At 37.6% G+C, this 17814-nt stretch overlaps 1 protein-coding gene across 3 annotated transcripts in view; it reads left to right on the forward strand.

Annotated features, from left to right (window-relative positions):
• Positions 1–17814, forward strand: part of DNAJB6 (DnaJ heat shock protein family (Hsp40) member B6) — a 62576-nt gene that overhangs the window by 19225 nt on the left and 25537 nt on the right. For 2 of the 3 annotated variants that reach the window (XM_075706422.1, XM_075706420.1), the window contains exons 6-8: positions 7916–8047; positions 8952–9093; positions 11294–11364. In XM_075706422.1, coding sequence (XP_075562537.1) covers positions 7916–8047; positions 8952–9093; positions 11294–11364 — 345 coding nt within the window. Of the gene's footprint in view, positions 1–7915; positions 8048–8951; positions 9094–10054; positions 10291–11293; positions 11376–17814 lie in introns of those variants that run through there. The other variant, XR_012830868.1, reaches the window with a different exon arrangement.

The following is a 17814-nucleotide window of genomic DNA, read 5'->3' on the forward strand; positions in this document are numbered from 1 at the left end:
TTAAACTATATCCTACTCAATTTATATGTGATGCTTGCCTTGATTTGGTTTATTCCAGGTAGTGCTTTGTTCATATTTTACTTGTAAACTCTTCGAGGATATTCTTCTGCTGTATTTTAACTGTTCACAGTGAGGGAAGAATCCCGATGTTACCACTGGTAATGGAAGTATATTGATTAATTTAAAGACTGCTGCTTCAAGCATTGTGAGGAACAGAAAGTGATATGTTTTGGTGTAGGCAAAAATGCTTGACTGATTCTGGGCTGTTAGAGAATTGACTTAGTTTTGGTTTAAGACGCTTCTCAGATTCTCACTTCAAGAACGGGTTATATGTTCGAAGGGATTATCAGTGAGGAATTATATTGAAAGATGGAGTGCATATCGCAAGAGCGTAACATTACCCAACAGGCAATTTAGTTCAGTCAACTCCTTATGTAAGTTAAGTCATCTTTTAAATACATTGAGCTTCACATACACATCTGGTGACATTTGAGATGATTTAGGATATCTGAGATGCCAGAGTAATTTCTGCATGGGCTAGGAAATAAAACTCAGGACCTACAGCAGACCAGTATCCTCCAGCAGCAGTATCTAGAAGCTTGACAGGATGTTTCAGGGTGCTTCAGACAGCTTTAGATGCCTGTATGTCTAGTTAAATGAATCCCACAAGGAACCATGCTTTTCTCCATGGTAGTAATGTGTTAATAATGTGACATGATAAATTGCTTCAGATGGATGCCCTCTGTAGACTTTGATGTCCAAGAGAAGTCTGTTTGTGGAGTCTGTTTCGACATAGGTTATAGTCTTGACAGTTTTGCTGTAGTTACTAAACACTTCAGTATTCTCAATGTGCCTTCTGAGATGGTATTTTATAAATGTCTTAAATGTTTTTCTTAGTTTGTGAAGTAGAAATCATGATGTATTTTAGTCTAAATTTAATACCAGATGATGCGTATAAGCCCTTATACAGTCTGTGGAGTTTTCCCTTGAGAATTCTGGTTTATGTGGTATTTAAAAATCTATACTCCTGGAAACCAAAGGTAAAATTAAACTTAACACCTGTATATGCCTAGCTGGATATAAATTTCACAGAGAGTGTCAACTAGCTAATTATATGGTATGTAGTTTGGTTCCATCAAACAACAGAATTACTGCAGTTTGACTACTATAATATCAATTACCTGAAATGAAGCATGAGTGTTTTGGAAAAATATAGTGAATTACTTCAAGCATCCAGGCTAAAGAGTCTTCACCTGACAAGAAAGAGGAATATCTATGTTCAGTAATCATTGCATACTCTATTTTACATGATACGTGTTTTAGGATACCATTTGGGAATGGGATAGCTTCATCAGCCTTTTGTCTCAAGGACAGAAAGTTGTCTTGCTAGGGCAAAAGGTTTGCATAAGAGTCAGATCATGGTTTTAATCCACACGTAATCCCAGTTCTGATAATTATGATGTTTAGGTGTTCTAATGCAAAATGTTAGTCAAATGGGTTCTTAAAACTGAAAATGAAGGTGGCTTTCAATTAAAGCTATCTTGCACAACATTGTCCTCTTTGTAATTAATCTTTTTGTTGACATAAATTTGCAGCTTTTGGTGCAGTTTATGAAGTGCTCAGTTTTGCATGTGCATTCATTGCTTTGCTATGAATGTCCACAGTTGTATTTCGTAAGCACCAGTCTTAGGTCATAATATCCACTGAACGGTCCAAGTCTTGCTACTATGAATTTTTCGGAAATAACTTGATGGGTTTGAAGAAGGATTTTTGAAATGCAGGTATTGTCTCACCCAGACAGCATTATCAAACAGGAATAGGTAGTGCTGTGGCTGCACGGGTAGCTAAACTAGTATATAGCTTCTGCTGCTGAAAAGGGAGGAGGCCTTGCTCCAAATTCTCATGTTTGTCTTAAAACTTTAATCATTGACTAATGTCCCATTAGATACACTGAGAAGCTGTTTGATAGCACACTGGCCAAAGAGGAAGTTTGTCTTGGGCATCCCAAGCCAGTTCAGGTTGTTAGTCCCCACAAAACCAGTTTGTTTTTGTTGTGTTTTCTTGGATGGCTAGCTGGTTAAATTGGTCAGAGGACAAATGCTGAACATAGCACAAGGAGAGCAGGTCATACAGTGGTAGTGGAAGATTCCTCCATTTTTAAGGTGTGCCTGAACATTTGGGCATTAATTTGATAAATATGAAATGCTGATTAGAGCATTACTTTACTTTTACTGTACTTTAGCATCTTTGTAATTACAGTATAGATGGCATTCAGAGGTAATGTTTTAAGTCTGCTTTTTTTAGAAAATTACTAATCCCAGGATCTCTGCTATCTATCATTAGAAAGACTTTCAAATGCTTATGCTGGTAAACTTTGTTAAATAAGTGGAGCACACATCTGTTTGACATCTAATTTGTGGAAGTGAGCAATTACAGAAGACCCTGCTGAAACACTCTAGGCAGGTGAATCAACAGTGCTTGCAACAGCATCTTAGTGCCTCTTCTGAGTAAGTGGCATCAGCAGTATGCTTATTTTGTAGTTAAGGAAGAAAGTATTTCCATGCAAAAGTGCTTACAGGTGTCTGTGGCCTGTCCAGTTCTGATGATAGGGTTTTTTTTTTTTGTGCCTGGGTATGCTCCAGAGCTATAGTGTGAGGTTCTATGTATATTTACTGCAAATCTGCATCTTTGAAACTTTTTTCAAATAGGAGACAAGATAAACACCTACTCCAAGAATTCTATTTTATTGTATGTATCCTGTATCTATACCCCTTTGCATAAACAAAATTCAGACCTGCATTTCAGACTCTCTTCTGGCGTGATCTATAAAGTCGCTTACAGTATGCTTTTTATATGAAGAAATGATGGCAGACAGGCAGCCTGTACTGCCTTTGCTTACTGAAACACTGCAGACTGTAATACTCAATGCCATTGAGTTTGACTGCCTCCTTATGTAGGGGCTGAGCAGCCTTGCAACATTATTCTGCTTGGTGCGTTGCAGCTGCAGTGTCATTGTCCTGCATCTGCACTAAGGGCATTCAGCTCGTGTGTCATGTTTTGGCAGAGGCAATAGTGGGGCTCTGATTGCAAACAATAAAGGAAAGAAAGTTCACTGGTTGGGGAAGTAGTCCAGTGAGTGGTGACTGAGCAGTGATCCTATTTTTACAGGGTAATGTTCTTTTGCATACTGTCCCTATAAGATTATCAACATCTCTGGCTGCAGCAGTGCATGCATGTGAGAACGTTCGCTGACAGTGCACAATTTATCTCAACACTTCTGATTTTCTGGAGGCGAATGATGGCATTGCACTGCAACATACTCAACACTTTCATCAGGGATAGCATTGTTCTGTGGCTGAAAGCATCTTTCTGCGCTGCTTTAGACCCTTGGGCACGTCTTCCTGCTGTTGTCTTTGTAACCAGCACAGTTGCTCTTACGGTCACACTGTGAACTCCAGCAAAGAATTGATCTGGCTGAACTTCCTTTCATCTGGAGATGCTCTTTTCAGCTGATCAGTTCCTGATCTGGTTCCCCAAGCAGCTGCCAGGGTACAAGTGTCATGGTAGAAGTGATTGCCATAGGAAGTGCAGCGCTCTTATGGTGTATTCTGATTTCTCATCTAAGCTAATGCCTTAGATTGATTTAACGAATTTCATGAAGTTTAACTGAATTGTGGACTGCTTCAAATGTAGATGTTCTGGAATTTGCCTCCTTTCCTCCCTTCCCCTATTGTATGGTGCTTTCCTGCCTGTTTCAGATACTCTGGTCTTGCCAGTACTGAGTCAGATTAGCTCATGGATGCAACAGAAAGAACAATACAAACACCGAATGTTTGCTTTTGGATGAATGAATTAATGCAACTTGTCATTTGGTTCCATGATCACAAGGCAGAAAAGGAGGGCAATCACATCTTTTAAGTAGCATTCTGCACTTGGCTTATACTGCTGAAAGGGAGAAAATCCTGTTTCTGTGTTAACAGCTGAAGGCTCCTGAGAGTGGTGGGGATCATGACCTACCTTACTTTCAACAGCAGGGAGATATTTACTACAGTTGTTATTTTGCCTTGTGTAGAGGTGAAATTCTTTTCCTGTGACTACAGAAAAACAAGGTAGGATTCCATGGTTTGCAGTGAGCAGGTTTGACTTTTTACTCAGAGGAAGAAGACAGTTGCTGCATTTGAATTAGCAAAGATTTTTCTGAAGAAAGTAAATGCTTTTGGAAGAATTACCTCTAATGTAATTATTTTCAGATGGGTTTGTTAGTGTATAATCTTCTGTGTTGCTGGGTGTTTTGTGTTCTAACTTTTGCATTAACTTTTTGGCTTCTGTAAGTACAGCCTTCCTACCTAGTAAGAGCAAGAGTCCTGAAGTCCTTCATTTTGTCTCTTTTTTTTTTTTTTTTGTGTAACAAGCTACCATGAGTTCTTTGCTTAAGCATTTGCTTTTTCCCCAAAAAGCTTCATGTCATCTGCTATTGTTGATAGATCAGAAGTCTGTCTCACTGGCTTCCTTGAAATTTCTCACCTTTTGTTCTCTCTTGATCTTTGCTGTTTTGACAGCATCACAAGTTCTGTGTCAGAAGTGTACTCCAACGTTTTTGTTGAAACTGAATCTGATACTCTGTCCTCCCATAAGCTTCTGGTAATACCCAGATTAGAATAAACTGTGAATTTATCTCCAAACAGTATTTAGTAACAGGTGACGACACTAGACTAGCATTTCACGTTTTCTGAAGCTTTTAAGTTGCATAGTATTTTCTGGTTTTAGAAAGGCCTTCACTTGTGGGTTTGGTTTTTTTACTGCTTAGTTTTGTTGATCTGATATGCTTCTAACATTCAATAAGAAAATCACATGGATTGTAAGCACCAAAATGACTATCGTAAGAGGAGTTATTAGAAAAACCCAGCATTCTGATATTGTGATATTCACTCCATTTGAACCATTTGGAAAAAGCCGTCTATGTGAAAAGGTTATCGTGCATGGAAAGATTCTGCTAAATCGTAAAATAGATTTACCAGGCTCAAATGTTATTATTTTGCTGAGTGGTACTATTAATCATCCTGATTTAGGGACTAAAAGCATAAACAGGGTCTGAGTAGTTGTGAGGTTGCTATATTAATGTGTATTTGGTAGTGGATACAACAAATGATAATGTAGAAGCTTCCTGCTGCCTTCTCTCCTCAATGTTTTTGGCTTTTTTTTTTTCTGCTTGCTGTACCTAGATGGCTGCAGGATAGTAAGAAATATTTTCCTCAGGAAAGTCCTACCCATTTTCCTGTCTCTGCATAATCCATCTTGCTGAGCATTCCGCAGTCCACTGCGGAAGAGTGGTTCAAGTATCTTACGTACTGGACAGACTTACTGGAGGAGCACTGGAGGATTATTAGCAGGGCTGCTAACAGAAATCACCTGAGGCTAGAACATTTGCTAATACGGAGTGCTGACCTCTTTCTTTGGTGTGTAGGGTTGCCAAAGGCTAATAAGGCGTGTCCAAGTCTCGGTTAGGTTTTGTGTGCCTAGGAGTAGGCAATAATCCAGTTAGAAGCTGGGTTGATAGCAGGGGTCTCGGGGGGATTCAGTGATCCTCCCTTAAAAACCTCTGCGCTTCTGCTGCTGTTGTGCTGAGGAGGAGAGATTCACTTGCAGAACAGGCTGATATACTGTGGGGGATTAAAAACTCAAAGCTTACATGGTAGGTTGTTTTGTTTTTATTCAAACTCCAGGTAACAAGAAAAATGGGACTATAAATAGAAAGCTTAACAGTGGGAGTAATATAATATAGATCGTTCGTACACGTGAGTGAATGACCTTCATAACTGACTTATGAGTCACTCTAGCAAGAATAAATTGGACTACAAAACAATTAACTGCAGTGATTTTACTTGCTAGCCGATAGGCTAGTCTGTCAAAAAATCACCTTTTTATTTTTTTTTAAATGGGTGTAGTGCTTGTTTTGGAAATAATAATTTTGGTGGTAGGTTCCCATAGTTCCATGCTCAAGTGTTGGTTTAATTTCTTTTGTTTTAAAGATAATCTTTATATTAAAGAAAACTTGTTCTACATGGGGGGAAAAAAAAAGCAAGCATGAAACAAAAAACCAGCTGAGGTAGAAAAAAAATCTTATCGTTTGCTTGTCTAGTGTATGTAAGATAAAAGTTTGGTCCTGCCTTGTTTTATTCAATAACTGTGGAAGCTAGGGGGAGGATAGGGTTGTGGTTTTTTGTGGTTCTCGGCATTTTATGTCTTTGCTGATGGGAGTATATGTCTGAACCTTAGTAGCTGCCTTTGTTCAGCACAAATATGTTGTGGTGTTTCACTTTTGTTAAGTAGTTGCACATAAACCAGATGGTAACTAGTATCTTTTTATTATCATGTTGATTGCTTTAGTGATGTCACTATTGCATTAACTTGGTGATTTATCGTAAATCAGCTTGGATTTTTGTAGGAGTACCAGAGGTAGAATAAATACTGCATTTCTGACCTTTGCTTTGTTATTTGTGGTTCTGAACAGTCATGCAGTTCTAAGAGTCTTTCCTTGCTTTCATACTTCTATTGCTGCTGTCATGAGTTTCTGCATTTTTTCAATTAGAGCTTATTCTGAGCAGTGTTCCAGGCTGTTATCTTTCAATATTGAGTCCCCACTTGTAAAACTTGGTAGAACTGTTGGTGCCATACTACACTTATTTATTATGTTTATTGAGTATCTGTTATATGACTACAATTTTATATGTTGTTCTTTGTTTTAAGAGCACTAGTAAAAAGCAGTTTTCAGATAATTCTAGTCATAACTATTTTTTAGGAAAATGTGAAAGTAAATAAGGATTGATTGTGCAGGTGTCTGGTGTTGTGTCCCCCCGTACCCCCCCCCCCTTTTTTTTTTTTTTTTTTGAAAGAGCCTATTGTCTTCCTAATGGGGATGGAACAGCAGCTGTTCTGAATGACATAACAGTTGCACTTGCTTTTGAAATAGTATTTTATCCATGACCCCCTTTCTCTGTTTCTCCCCTCTTCCTTCTTCTTGGTAGGGACCGAATGCCTCTTTGGGACACTGTGTAAACCTCCATACTTTGCTGCCTAAATGTGCATCAGAATACATGTTTGAAGTACTTAATGTGGCAAGTGCTAAAATAAACACTTTGAACGCTTTAAGATTATGAGTCATCAATCCCTGGCTGCTGTTTTTATATTTCAATAATTGATATAACCTATCTGGAAGTTACTTTTCAGAGACCTCGTCGTGGTGATCCACAATAAGTCTTGAATAGAAATAAGCTAGAAGGTTATTCTGTGTGCAATATTTTAAGATTTGTTAAATTCAAATTCTAAGAGCTTAATTTGTCTGTAGTGCTACTCTTTATCCTACACCTTGGAAAATCTTAGTCTGACAACAGGGAATTTGGTGGAACAGCTGGAGGATTTGCCTTATGGTGACTTGGTGTGTAGAGATCATGATTATGCATCTGAAGAGTGTTAAATCTGTCAAATGCTAACTGACTGGACATAGTTAGCTTCAAATAAATACTGATTTCATTTTTTAATCATACCTCCAGTGTATTATGCTATATGAGCATGTGGTGGAAATACTATTTCTATAGCTCTTGCCACTTCTATTATACTGAAAAATGTAAGAACGTTTACATTGGGTTTACTGGTTTTTAACACTAAGCAGCTAAAAGAAGGAAATCAACTACTTCTGTAATTATTTTTAGGTCCAAAAATGAGACAGAGTTTAGTCCAGAAGGAGCACAGGAATTTCCTTTTTGGTGGACTGTTCAGTTCAGTAGCATCAAATATTTCAAAGGAAGAATCTTCTCCTGTAACAAGCAATTTCTTTTTTTAATGAAGAATGCCTAATGATTAAATACAGAATCACTCATTAATATTGACCTCTTAAATGTTGTCTTCTGTTTTGTAGACGACCCTTTTGAGGACTTCTTTGGGGGCAGGCGGGGTCCAAGGGGAAGCAGAAACAGAGCTGGCGGATCATTTTTCTCTGCCTTCAGTGGATTCCCTGCTTTTGGAAGTGGTTTTTCTTCATTTGACACAGGTAAGTATCACAACATTTAACACGGAGTCCAGTTTTGGTTCACAAAGGATCTCAATATAATAAGCTGATAAATACTGTTTTTTAGAAGTTGCCTTCTTCACTCAGCAATTCTGAGGCTGCTTTTTTAAATTAAGCTGCTGTCTGTAAACTCTGAATGTAAATAAAGCTATAGTTAGAATATTTGGTCTACCTGAAAGTTCATGAAAAGTAAACAGACCTCTAAGAGGTAGAACTTTTTGTGTTCTTAATTTTGGTGCTGCAGTTTCTCAATAGCTTTGGAATTGTTTTTGATCTGTTTGCTTTTAGGTGTTGGGGATATGATGGCTTTTATTTAAGGTCCTGGAAATACACCGGAAAAATGTGTGCCTAAAACCCATGGTACTACTTAGTATCAGTTCTGGGGTAGTCAATTTGAATGCTGACAGCTGTATCTGAGAGTTGCTGGTAGTCAGCATCCTTTCAAGTGTTAAGATTCTGGGTATTAGTTGGGGTGTTAGTGATACAAAACTTGTCCTGTCTCCTAACTCAGGGCGTCCCAACATCTACATTAAAGCAAAAAACCTCAGATTCATTAAAGTTACTAGCTTTACCTTGAGGGGAAAGAATGATACAATGGTTCAGCAGACAGGCTTGAATGCCTTTAGGGTAGGAGGTGACAGATGGTTTTTGGACAGTGCTGTGCATTTGGCATTTGAACTATGGGTCCACATGGGAGAAATTGATGGGGCTGGAGCCATGTTTTTATTCTCACACTGGTGTTTAATGCCATTTAGTGACTGATGCTGTGTTGATGCAACCAACTAAGGGCATCCTGAAGCTAGGATGTAGTCTGAGTGGATGATAAATTTGGATCTTACAGTCATACAAAAATATATTTTTAGTCAAATACCTTCTTTCCCAACAGGTTTTACTTCGTTTGGTTCATTGGGACATGGAGGCCTTACTTCGTTCTCCTCTACGTCATTTGGTGGCAGTGGGATGGGTAACTTCAAATCGGTATCAACCTCAACTAAAATAGTTAATGGCAGAAAAATTACTACAAAGAGGTAAGTGATACAAATATATATGTATGAAACTGTATGTAGAGACATACATAGCTATAACCACATGCATATAAATATATTATATATACACACATAGTGATACATGTATGTATATGTATTTTTACTTTTGCTGTTGTGGTCATCACATTACTTGGATTTCTCTGAATGCTTAAAAATTTTTTTGAAGAGTTTTATTTGGTTCTCTGACTCTTCTTGGCATTGCTGAGTTACTTAAAGCTGTAGCATGTGAAAATGGGGAAGATGGTGTTTTTGTCCAAACTCTTGATAGTCAAGGAGGGTTCGGATGTGTAAGACGTGCTTTCAGAACTGCCCTGATGAAAAATGAAGGCTGCAGATTCTTTGCTGTTTGAAAGGGACCTGGTGATGGAGCTCTTCCAGGCCTTCAGAACCTCCTGTGTAGTGATGCATCTTTTATTATGGTCCTTGACGACTGTCTGCCAAGTCAGCTTGAGCGTCTGGAAGGGAAAAGTGTGCTTGGTTTGTCGATTGTGATGCTTTTAACTGGGCATTAGGAGGACTTCTAATTTTGCAGATGCTATGAAACATGAAACAGTTTTCCCTAACATCTGCTCTAGTTTGCTTTCCTAGGCAGTGTTTGAGTGAAGTTTTTGTGTAAAAAATAATTTTCTTTTATCTCTGAAGTGAAATAAGGAACAGAAACCTGCTTTGGAGAAAACTTTTCCTGTTTGTTGCAAAGTGAATTTTCAAGTACCATGCACAGCATACCTTCTCGCTATTTCATGCGTGTGATGGGGAAATCACTGCATTTGGGAAACCCAAATATTAGTTAGCTGTAGAGTAACCTACATGGAACATTACGATCAGTAACTTATAGGAGTACTGAACAAGTAGTTCAATGTAATTTCAGTACTTAATAAAAATTTATGGAAAAGCAAGGGAGAACCAATTTTTTTGTTTGTTAACTTGTGTCACATACTTGAAGGTTCAAGGTTCTTTCGTATCCTGTTGTACTGGAGAGATCCTGTCATCTTGACCACTTAAATGCAGCCTTTGTCATCACATGCTGGTGTGGTCATGATATTTTTCTGTGAGTGCATTCCAGAAAAATCTGAAAACCGCCCACTTTTGAGGGAATTGTACGAGGAGAGACAGACCAAAGAAAGTATGCAAAAGAAAAGGCACCATGTTGTTTTAATATTAAAAAATAGGCTAAATCAGGTATGCTGCTGTCATATCTTTTGTTATCACATGTAGGAAGGGGGAGGAGAAGCAAGAAATGTGGTGAACCATATCTAGGAAGACACGTGTACTATCTGTGAGAAGTCCTATTACTTTGTAGAATGTCTGCCCACAAGGTAGCCGAGTCTAAAGAAGATTCATATCCCAGCACACCCAATGAAAATCTTCTCTGAGTAATATTTCGCTTTGGGCAAGAAGCAATTCCCTCTGGTTTTAGTGTGGGTGTATTCTCTTCAATAAGTCTGATCTCCAGAAAAAATTGTATTCATCCATGCGGTTTCCTCTTTGGAATCATGAGGGGAGAATTCCCAGATAGTTAAAACATAGGCATAAATTAAATGTTCTAAAAATAATTTAAACATTCCTTATCTTCCTGTTTCTAAAACAAACAAAAAAAGGTCAAACCCGCAGAGTTCTTTAATAATCTCTCCTTCCAGTCAGGGCTACTTAGATTTTGCAGTGTACATGCTGGTCATAAACTTGGTGTAATGGTAGGTCTCCAAATTGATCGCTCTGATCAAATTAAAGTGGATTAAAGACTGTCTTATGTGCCTTACATCATGCAAAATTGTGATTGGATCTAGATTATTATGTATTTAACAGATGGGTAGGTACTAAATGCAACGTCAAGATCGTACAGTTGATCTGTCAAAAGACATTTAGTTCTAGATAATAGTGTGTAGTGTCAATCCAACTGTGACAATGTATGAGGTGACAGCTGTAACTGTGAACTCTACAAACTGGAGGATTCAAACTTCCAGAAAGCAATTTTCCTGCTATAAATAAGCAGTGTCAGTGGGGGAATGCAGATGGTTACTAGTTACAGCTTCTGTGCTGTTAAATACAAAAGCTTGCCAACTGCAGTTGCATTAAGCAGGCAGTGCTCCATTATAGTTCATTATCTAAAAACTAGGTGTGGTGTGTATTTTCAAACTGCTTACAGTGCTTTAAAATGGCTAACTGTGTTTTTTTTATCCTACAGAATTGTTGAGAATGGACAAGAGAGAGTAGAAGTTGAAGAAGATGGCCAGTTAAGGTCGCTAACAATAAATGGTAAGGAGCAGCTCCTACGCTTGGATAACAAGTAATTCAACGCACGCATTTAACAGAAATTTTAAGCTATAACAGCCACCATTTGAGGATTGACAGGAACATTTTTTGAAGATTCCAAACGAACTCAACTTTCTGTATATTCGTACTTAGGTAGCATAAATAGTTCACCGAAGCTCGTATTTGTCATAGACTTTTGAGTTAATTGTTGGGACCACATCAATTGGACCATTTTTTTGTCCTTAAAATTGTTGTAAATTTCTGTATGCACTTTTATTTTTGTTACATACGATCAAGGTGAACCATGATCCTTCAGTAGTGCTAGGGCGAGATGTACACTAACACTAGCATGAATCTTGCTTTTTCCAATTTGAGATGTGAGCCAATTGGTAGCTTAAGTCTGCTGTGAAGTTAACATTTCCAGGATGACCTTTTTAATAATTTCAACTTTTTTTTAAATGTTTGGTAGTGAACAATGTTACTACATTTCTGGTAATGCATTTCTGGTTTAAATAAATTAAGGATGTTTTCTAGCTGTGCATGAATGAAGACAACTTAGTAAGTTTTGACAAATGTTTAAATGTGTATTGTAAGCAAAAGATAAACAAAGGTGAAGCCAGTGAGCTGAGTCTTTTGTCATTTGCTAAAAAAAAAAATTCAAAATGAATAAATGCTGATGTTTGTGGTGCATTCTTTCATGAATGGCATTTGTAACCTTCTTGTGTCTGTGTGTGATTTGGGCAACTTGGGAAAACAGTGCTTTTTTTTTTTTTCCCCCCTTTTTTCCTACCACCTTTTTCTTCAATCTTAAGGATGAGGGCCTTTTTTTCTTTGCAGACGTCTTCTTCAGTGTGACTGAAAACATGATATTTAATTTCTTTTCTAAACCTGTATTTGAAGCACCTATTTTTAAGAAGCATTCAGAGGCTGACTCTCTAACTCCATCTTTTGCCCTAGTACATAATTTTTTTTTTTGTCTAGGCCTAAAGTAACTCTATTTTAAAAAATCAAAAAAGTTTTTTAAAGTTCTGAGATTGCTTCAAAAAATCATTTGTAGTGAACATAAATATACAGGAAAACATTTAATAATTAAAAAGCTTTCTGAACGATAAGACTTTTTTGCTTATTTTGAGAACAAACATAACTGCTTTGAAGAAGATTTGTACAAAATCATTAGCGTTAAAATATCTCACTCTTATTTTTAGCCATCTACCAGAAATGGAAAGATGGATTAATGCCTTTTGTTAAATTAATGGAGTGAAGCAAAGTGTTAATTTGTAGTAGCTAAGAGCAGATTTTCAAAGTTTAGTGAAAGATGACTTGATTTCTGTATGTCATAGAGAAAGCATGCAAATAACTTTTGGCATATGTTAACACCTGTCAGGCTCTGAGTAATTTCATGCATAAATCATGGATGTGCAGTTTTTATCTGTGCACCAGCTTTGAACATCTGGCCTTCATGAAATTCTTTAGGGTGGCTTAGTGTTTTTAAAAAAAAAAAAAAAGCATGGTGTTTTCAAATGGTCACTTAATGCCTTCTCACTGAACACCATCTGCTTTGTACTAACAAATGCGTTGATTATTAAATACATTGAAAAGATTTGCTCTGGTGTATCATGCAGGAAAACCAATTCAACTTAACCCAAACCAACAATCTAACAAACTGCTACAACAGAATTCATATTTGCAGCAAAGTTAGTACAAAATATGTATTTTAAAAAAAATGTATCTTACATTTGTCCCTCTACCATTAATGCTAATTTCATAGAACCAAACAAAATAACAGGTAGAAGAAATAAATATGTATTTTGGTTTTGGGACTACAGAAGTTATGTACCTTTTCAAGTTCTTTGCAGAGTTCTTGTTACTTCAGTGTTGTGTTTTTGGTGTAGAAGCACAAACTCAGTTTAGAACTGAACGGTATTTTCTTGTTAATGCTGTTTTTTCCTTCCCCATGTATGTTCCTTCTCGATCCAGATAACTAAACATACATTTTATTTCAAAATCTGGCTTTGTTGTGATGTCTTGAGTTATTAAAAGTGTTAATTTATATTTATAGGACATAGTGTGCTCCTTTAAGTTATGTAAACTGTAAAAAGTGCTTCAAAATTGGTTAACCAAGTCAAATAAATTTAGGACAATCTGGAGTTGAGTTTGAATTCCTTCCTGTGGATACCCATAGGTTTTACATTGAGCTGCCAAACTTCACCTTCGATTTTAATCCCAGGTAATCTTCTTTAACATTTAAATTAGCTAGCTCAAGTTAGGAACACAATTATGATGGCATACCTGCTAGTGGCAAATCTGTACCCACATGCTTGCCTTAGATCTTCTTACCCAGAAAAGTGTGGTCCTTCTCACAGCATTATATGCAAACAGTTCATGCCAGGGTTCTATAATAAAATCTTTTAACACTGTAAATTTGCTGAAGATCAAAGTGTTTTGGACAGTCTATCTTCTGCCTTCACATCCCTGAAACTGCTTATTGTTAGAGCTGGACAAAATGCAGCATTAAATGGCAGAGCTGCACTTTTGTGGTAGAAAGAGAAACTGGCAAAACACAAAAACAGACAAGAAGAAATGAGTCAGCAGAAGGCAGAATTTATCAGTGAAGATTTCTACAGTAGTACGCAGATACCCATACACTGGCATTTGAATAGGCTGCTGGTTGAACTGGGTGGATATGTGGTCTTGGTCCAAGTACATAATTGGACTGGCAGTTCCAGTTCCAGATGTAAAAATTGTCACCTTCCTACGCTTGACCTAAGCCTAATGGTTGCCACCTGTTTCAATATATAGAACAGAGTTATTTTTTTTGAAATAACACTGCATTCAACTTTTCTAAATGCAACTTCTTGTGTCCAACTTCATTTTTAATACACAAAATAAATCCTCATTCTATATTTACTGTGGATCCAATTTAAAGTCTTCCTATTATGTATTATATAGTCAGAATTTCTTCTCATTTGTGCTGCTGAAACGAGTTTCTTTTCTCTTGAAAACCCACTTACTAGGTTGCTCTGAAAAATTTTATGTCATTCCTTGCTAATACATGATTCACATGGATGTACAAAACCTACTTCCTAGAAGTAATGGGTCATCAAAGGCAGCAAATTTCCTTAAACTTCAATTTTGGCCAAAGTAGCACAAAATAATAACAGAGAAGGTTCTTAATTCTAGCAAATGCTAGGCATCAAATGTGCAGTGGGATGAGGTAGCTTTCAAAACCAGGTGGTGTTTGATTAAAAGTACTATTTCTTCATACAGAAGGGATTAATTTTCAATGTTTAGGGACACCATCCAGTTGAAATGAAGCTTCCTCCAGTGGTTTGGAAAAACTAAGATGGAGTTGTTGAACCTGCTAAGTCACTTACTCTTTCATGCTCTGCTTCAAAGTTCATTGGTAGAATACAATAACTTTGTAATGCTTTTTCTTGGTGCAACCTCTTTTTTGGTCTCTTGTGCATGGCGGTAATTTCAGTGCAATACACTGTAACTAACACAAGTTTCTCTTCAGATTGCATGGCACCTACCACTTTCACTTGGCTTTACTGAAGAAGTTGGAATTTTGCCTTGGAATGCTTCACATTTTAAAATTGCTGCAGCTACTGCAGTTGCCGGTTCTTACAATAACCTCTTTGTTGAGCATTACAGGCGTTGTTTTGTGGTATAAGTGACAAAGCTGCTCTGCAGAGTAAGCGTACGTAGTAGTTGTAAGACGTATACTGTATCAGCTTGTGATTAATTGATGGACTGAGTCTTCGAATGCTGAAAACAAGGCTTGTAAAAGACGCTAAAAAAATAGCTGTAAACAAGCCCAAGGGTTTTATATCTCTGTCAGTGTTCATGGTTGGCTGTCCTGTTTGCTTGCCTCCTTCAGCGTGTTAGCCTTAGGTGTAAGTGGAGGTTTGTCTTCTGTGTTTAGCTCTGCTTATGTGTTTCTAGACCATCCCTGGGATGGTCCTGTGATAAAGCAAGCTAGATTTTCTTTTTTTTATTTTTGGAAACCTGAGTTCTGTTCCTGAATTTGCTTCTGTTCTGTTTGAAAAGTGAGCTTGTTTCCTACTTTGGCTTAGTTTAATCTGTGATTGTAAAAGGATAGTGTTTTACATCTAAAGGTCCTTGCGTTGCAAAATGGATGTTACAGCTGTACAATGCTTGTAGTCAGAGAATTTTTCGAAAGCACTCAATGCAATGCATTAGTTTAGTGTTAGGATTCTTGCTAACCTTTTTGTGGAAGCATTTCATAGTACTTCTGGAAAACCTGCCTCTTTGGTTCTGATTTTTGGACATCTTCATCTTTAGGCTTATTGTTAAGTCATGGTGTTCTCACGAGGTACGTGCAATACCGACATCAGTAATCTGCCAGTCAGCAGTAACCTGGACTTTAAAACTACTTTTTTTAAGGTAAAAAAAGGAAGCTTGTTTGCACTGTCTGCTCCCTCTGGTCTTGTTTACTTCGGGACTGAATTGTGACCACAGACTTGGTTGGGTTTTCTTGTTGTTATTGCTTGTCTTCAAGTGGTTGTCTTAAGTAAAAAACTTTTTATCTTCCACCTGAAATGCTGAAATGATCCTTCTGTTGCAATAGTGTTGGAACAAAGCAAATTTACTTTGTTAGTGTTACAAACTTTTGAATTCATCATTATAGTGGGTTTACTGCTTGATCTGTTTTGATTTTGGAAAAAACACCTTGACCAGAGTTGGTTGTTGTGAAGTGCACTACTGAGAAGTTGGAGCGGAAGATGGTTGGTTTATATGCTGCTGCGTAGGTCATACGTTCACAAAACAGTAAGCCCCGCTTTTGAGATGCTGCTGTCAGGTTTGGGGGGGGGGATTAAAAGAAAAATGCTGTGACCATCTAAGCTGTAACCCTGAACCTATGCAAGCTGACTGCTGATTCAAACTCCCTGAATCTTCTCTGAAAACTATGTTCTGGCAGGCTTGGCGCTGGGTGAGGTGTTATCTTATTCACAGCAGCTGGTAGAAAGTTAATTGAAAACCCCCGTGAGTACTGTATCCCCTCTCATGCTTACTCTGTCTAAAATACGTGCAGGAGTCTGGATGTGATAGTGCCCAAATCTGAAAGCTATGAAGTCTCGGTGTGAGGCAGATTGCACTGGTGGCCTAAGTGCTAATTATCTTCCAAATAAAGGAAGCTGAAGACTTGTGTTTAGGAAGATGGCAGCTTCGAAATGTAATGGTGGGGGTTAAAGTATATTTAATTCAGAAGATAAATAAGAAGTCTTATTAAAAGGATGCTATTAAGTGGAATTGTCTTTTTAGTTCTCTGGCTCTTTCAATAATGCTAGCTTTTGCAGCACGGTAGGCTCATTTTAAAATCACTAAAAATAGATCATTTTTGAGCTTGACTTAAAATTGACAATGAAGAAAATAGCTTTTCTTTTTTTAAGAGGCTTATGGTAATAACTCTTAAAACTTTGTCCTATAACTTACCCTTTATACTGAATCATAAATGAGAGCTCTTTCAGCTATTTTCAATGCAGCCAACTTTGAATGAACTTCCTAAAACTAGGAAAAAAAAAGAAAACCAAACCTGTAGCTGCTAGCTTACCAGCAGTCAAAATAAAGCTGAATCCTTTCATACAATTGGCTGTTAATTCCGAGAGAGATTAAATATTAACACCTAGTTTGTAAAGACTACAGCAAGAATGCTAGTCTTTTACAACATGGTAGGTTGGGAAGGCTTCAGTTCCTCCCTTTATTGACTATTAAAAATCAAATACGAAATCTCCTGCATTGTTTCTTATTTGTAAATTTATTTGAATGAGTTACGAGTATAGGAGAGGAATCTAGCCTGGGTGACTGGCCATAGAATGCAGATTGTGGAACACACAAATTCCCGATGGCCAGAAGAGAGGACTACTCTGGCTATGTCTGTAGTGGAGTTGCTTGAAGCTGTTACCGAAACAGCTAAAGATGCAAAGCAGCAGCTCTGGAATAGGATGATTCTGTCTCGGTTGCAGTCACAGGCTTGATTGAAATGTGGTCCAGGAGGGGAGTTTACCTGGGAAAATTAAAAATCATAAGCTTGCAGAGGCTGTGGCACATCTGGTAGAGAAGCTGGGCAGATCCAGCAGTCTTTCAGTTTCTCTCCAGAAATACCTGCCGTGTCTCTGTTAGTCTTTGTAAGTGATATGTAGAGTAAGATTAACTTGCTTATTTATCACACGTTTGCGTAACTGTTGCCAAAGGTGGCTATGGTGAACTTTTTTCTTAAGGCATGTAGTTGGAGGCTGCCTTTTGCTCTGAGCAAGCACAAAACCCAGTACAGAAACTAAATCTGAATTTGTTATCCTGTTGCGATACTTGTCTTACTCAGGAGCACAGTACTGTGTCTTGGTTTTGTGAAAGGGCATATTCCATAGTATCAGTCTCTGTCATTCTTCTTCCAAAGGGAGCTAGACTATGGATGTTTTAAAATTGTTTTGG

Source organism: Pelecanus crispus, chromosome 2 (genome assembly GCF_030463565.1).
Source record: "Pelecanus crispus isolate bPelCri1 chromosome 2, bPelCri1.pri, whole genome shotgun sequence".
Lineage (NCBI taxonomy): Eukaryota > Metazoa > Chordata > Aves > Pelecaniformes > Pelecanidae > Pelecanus > Pelecanus crispus.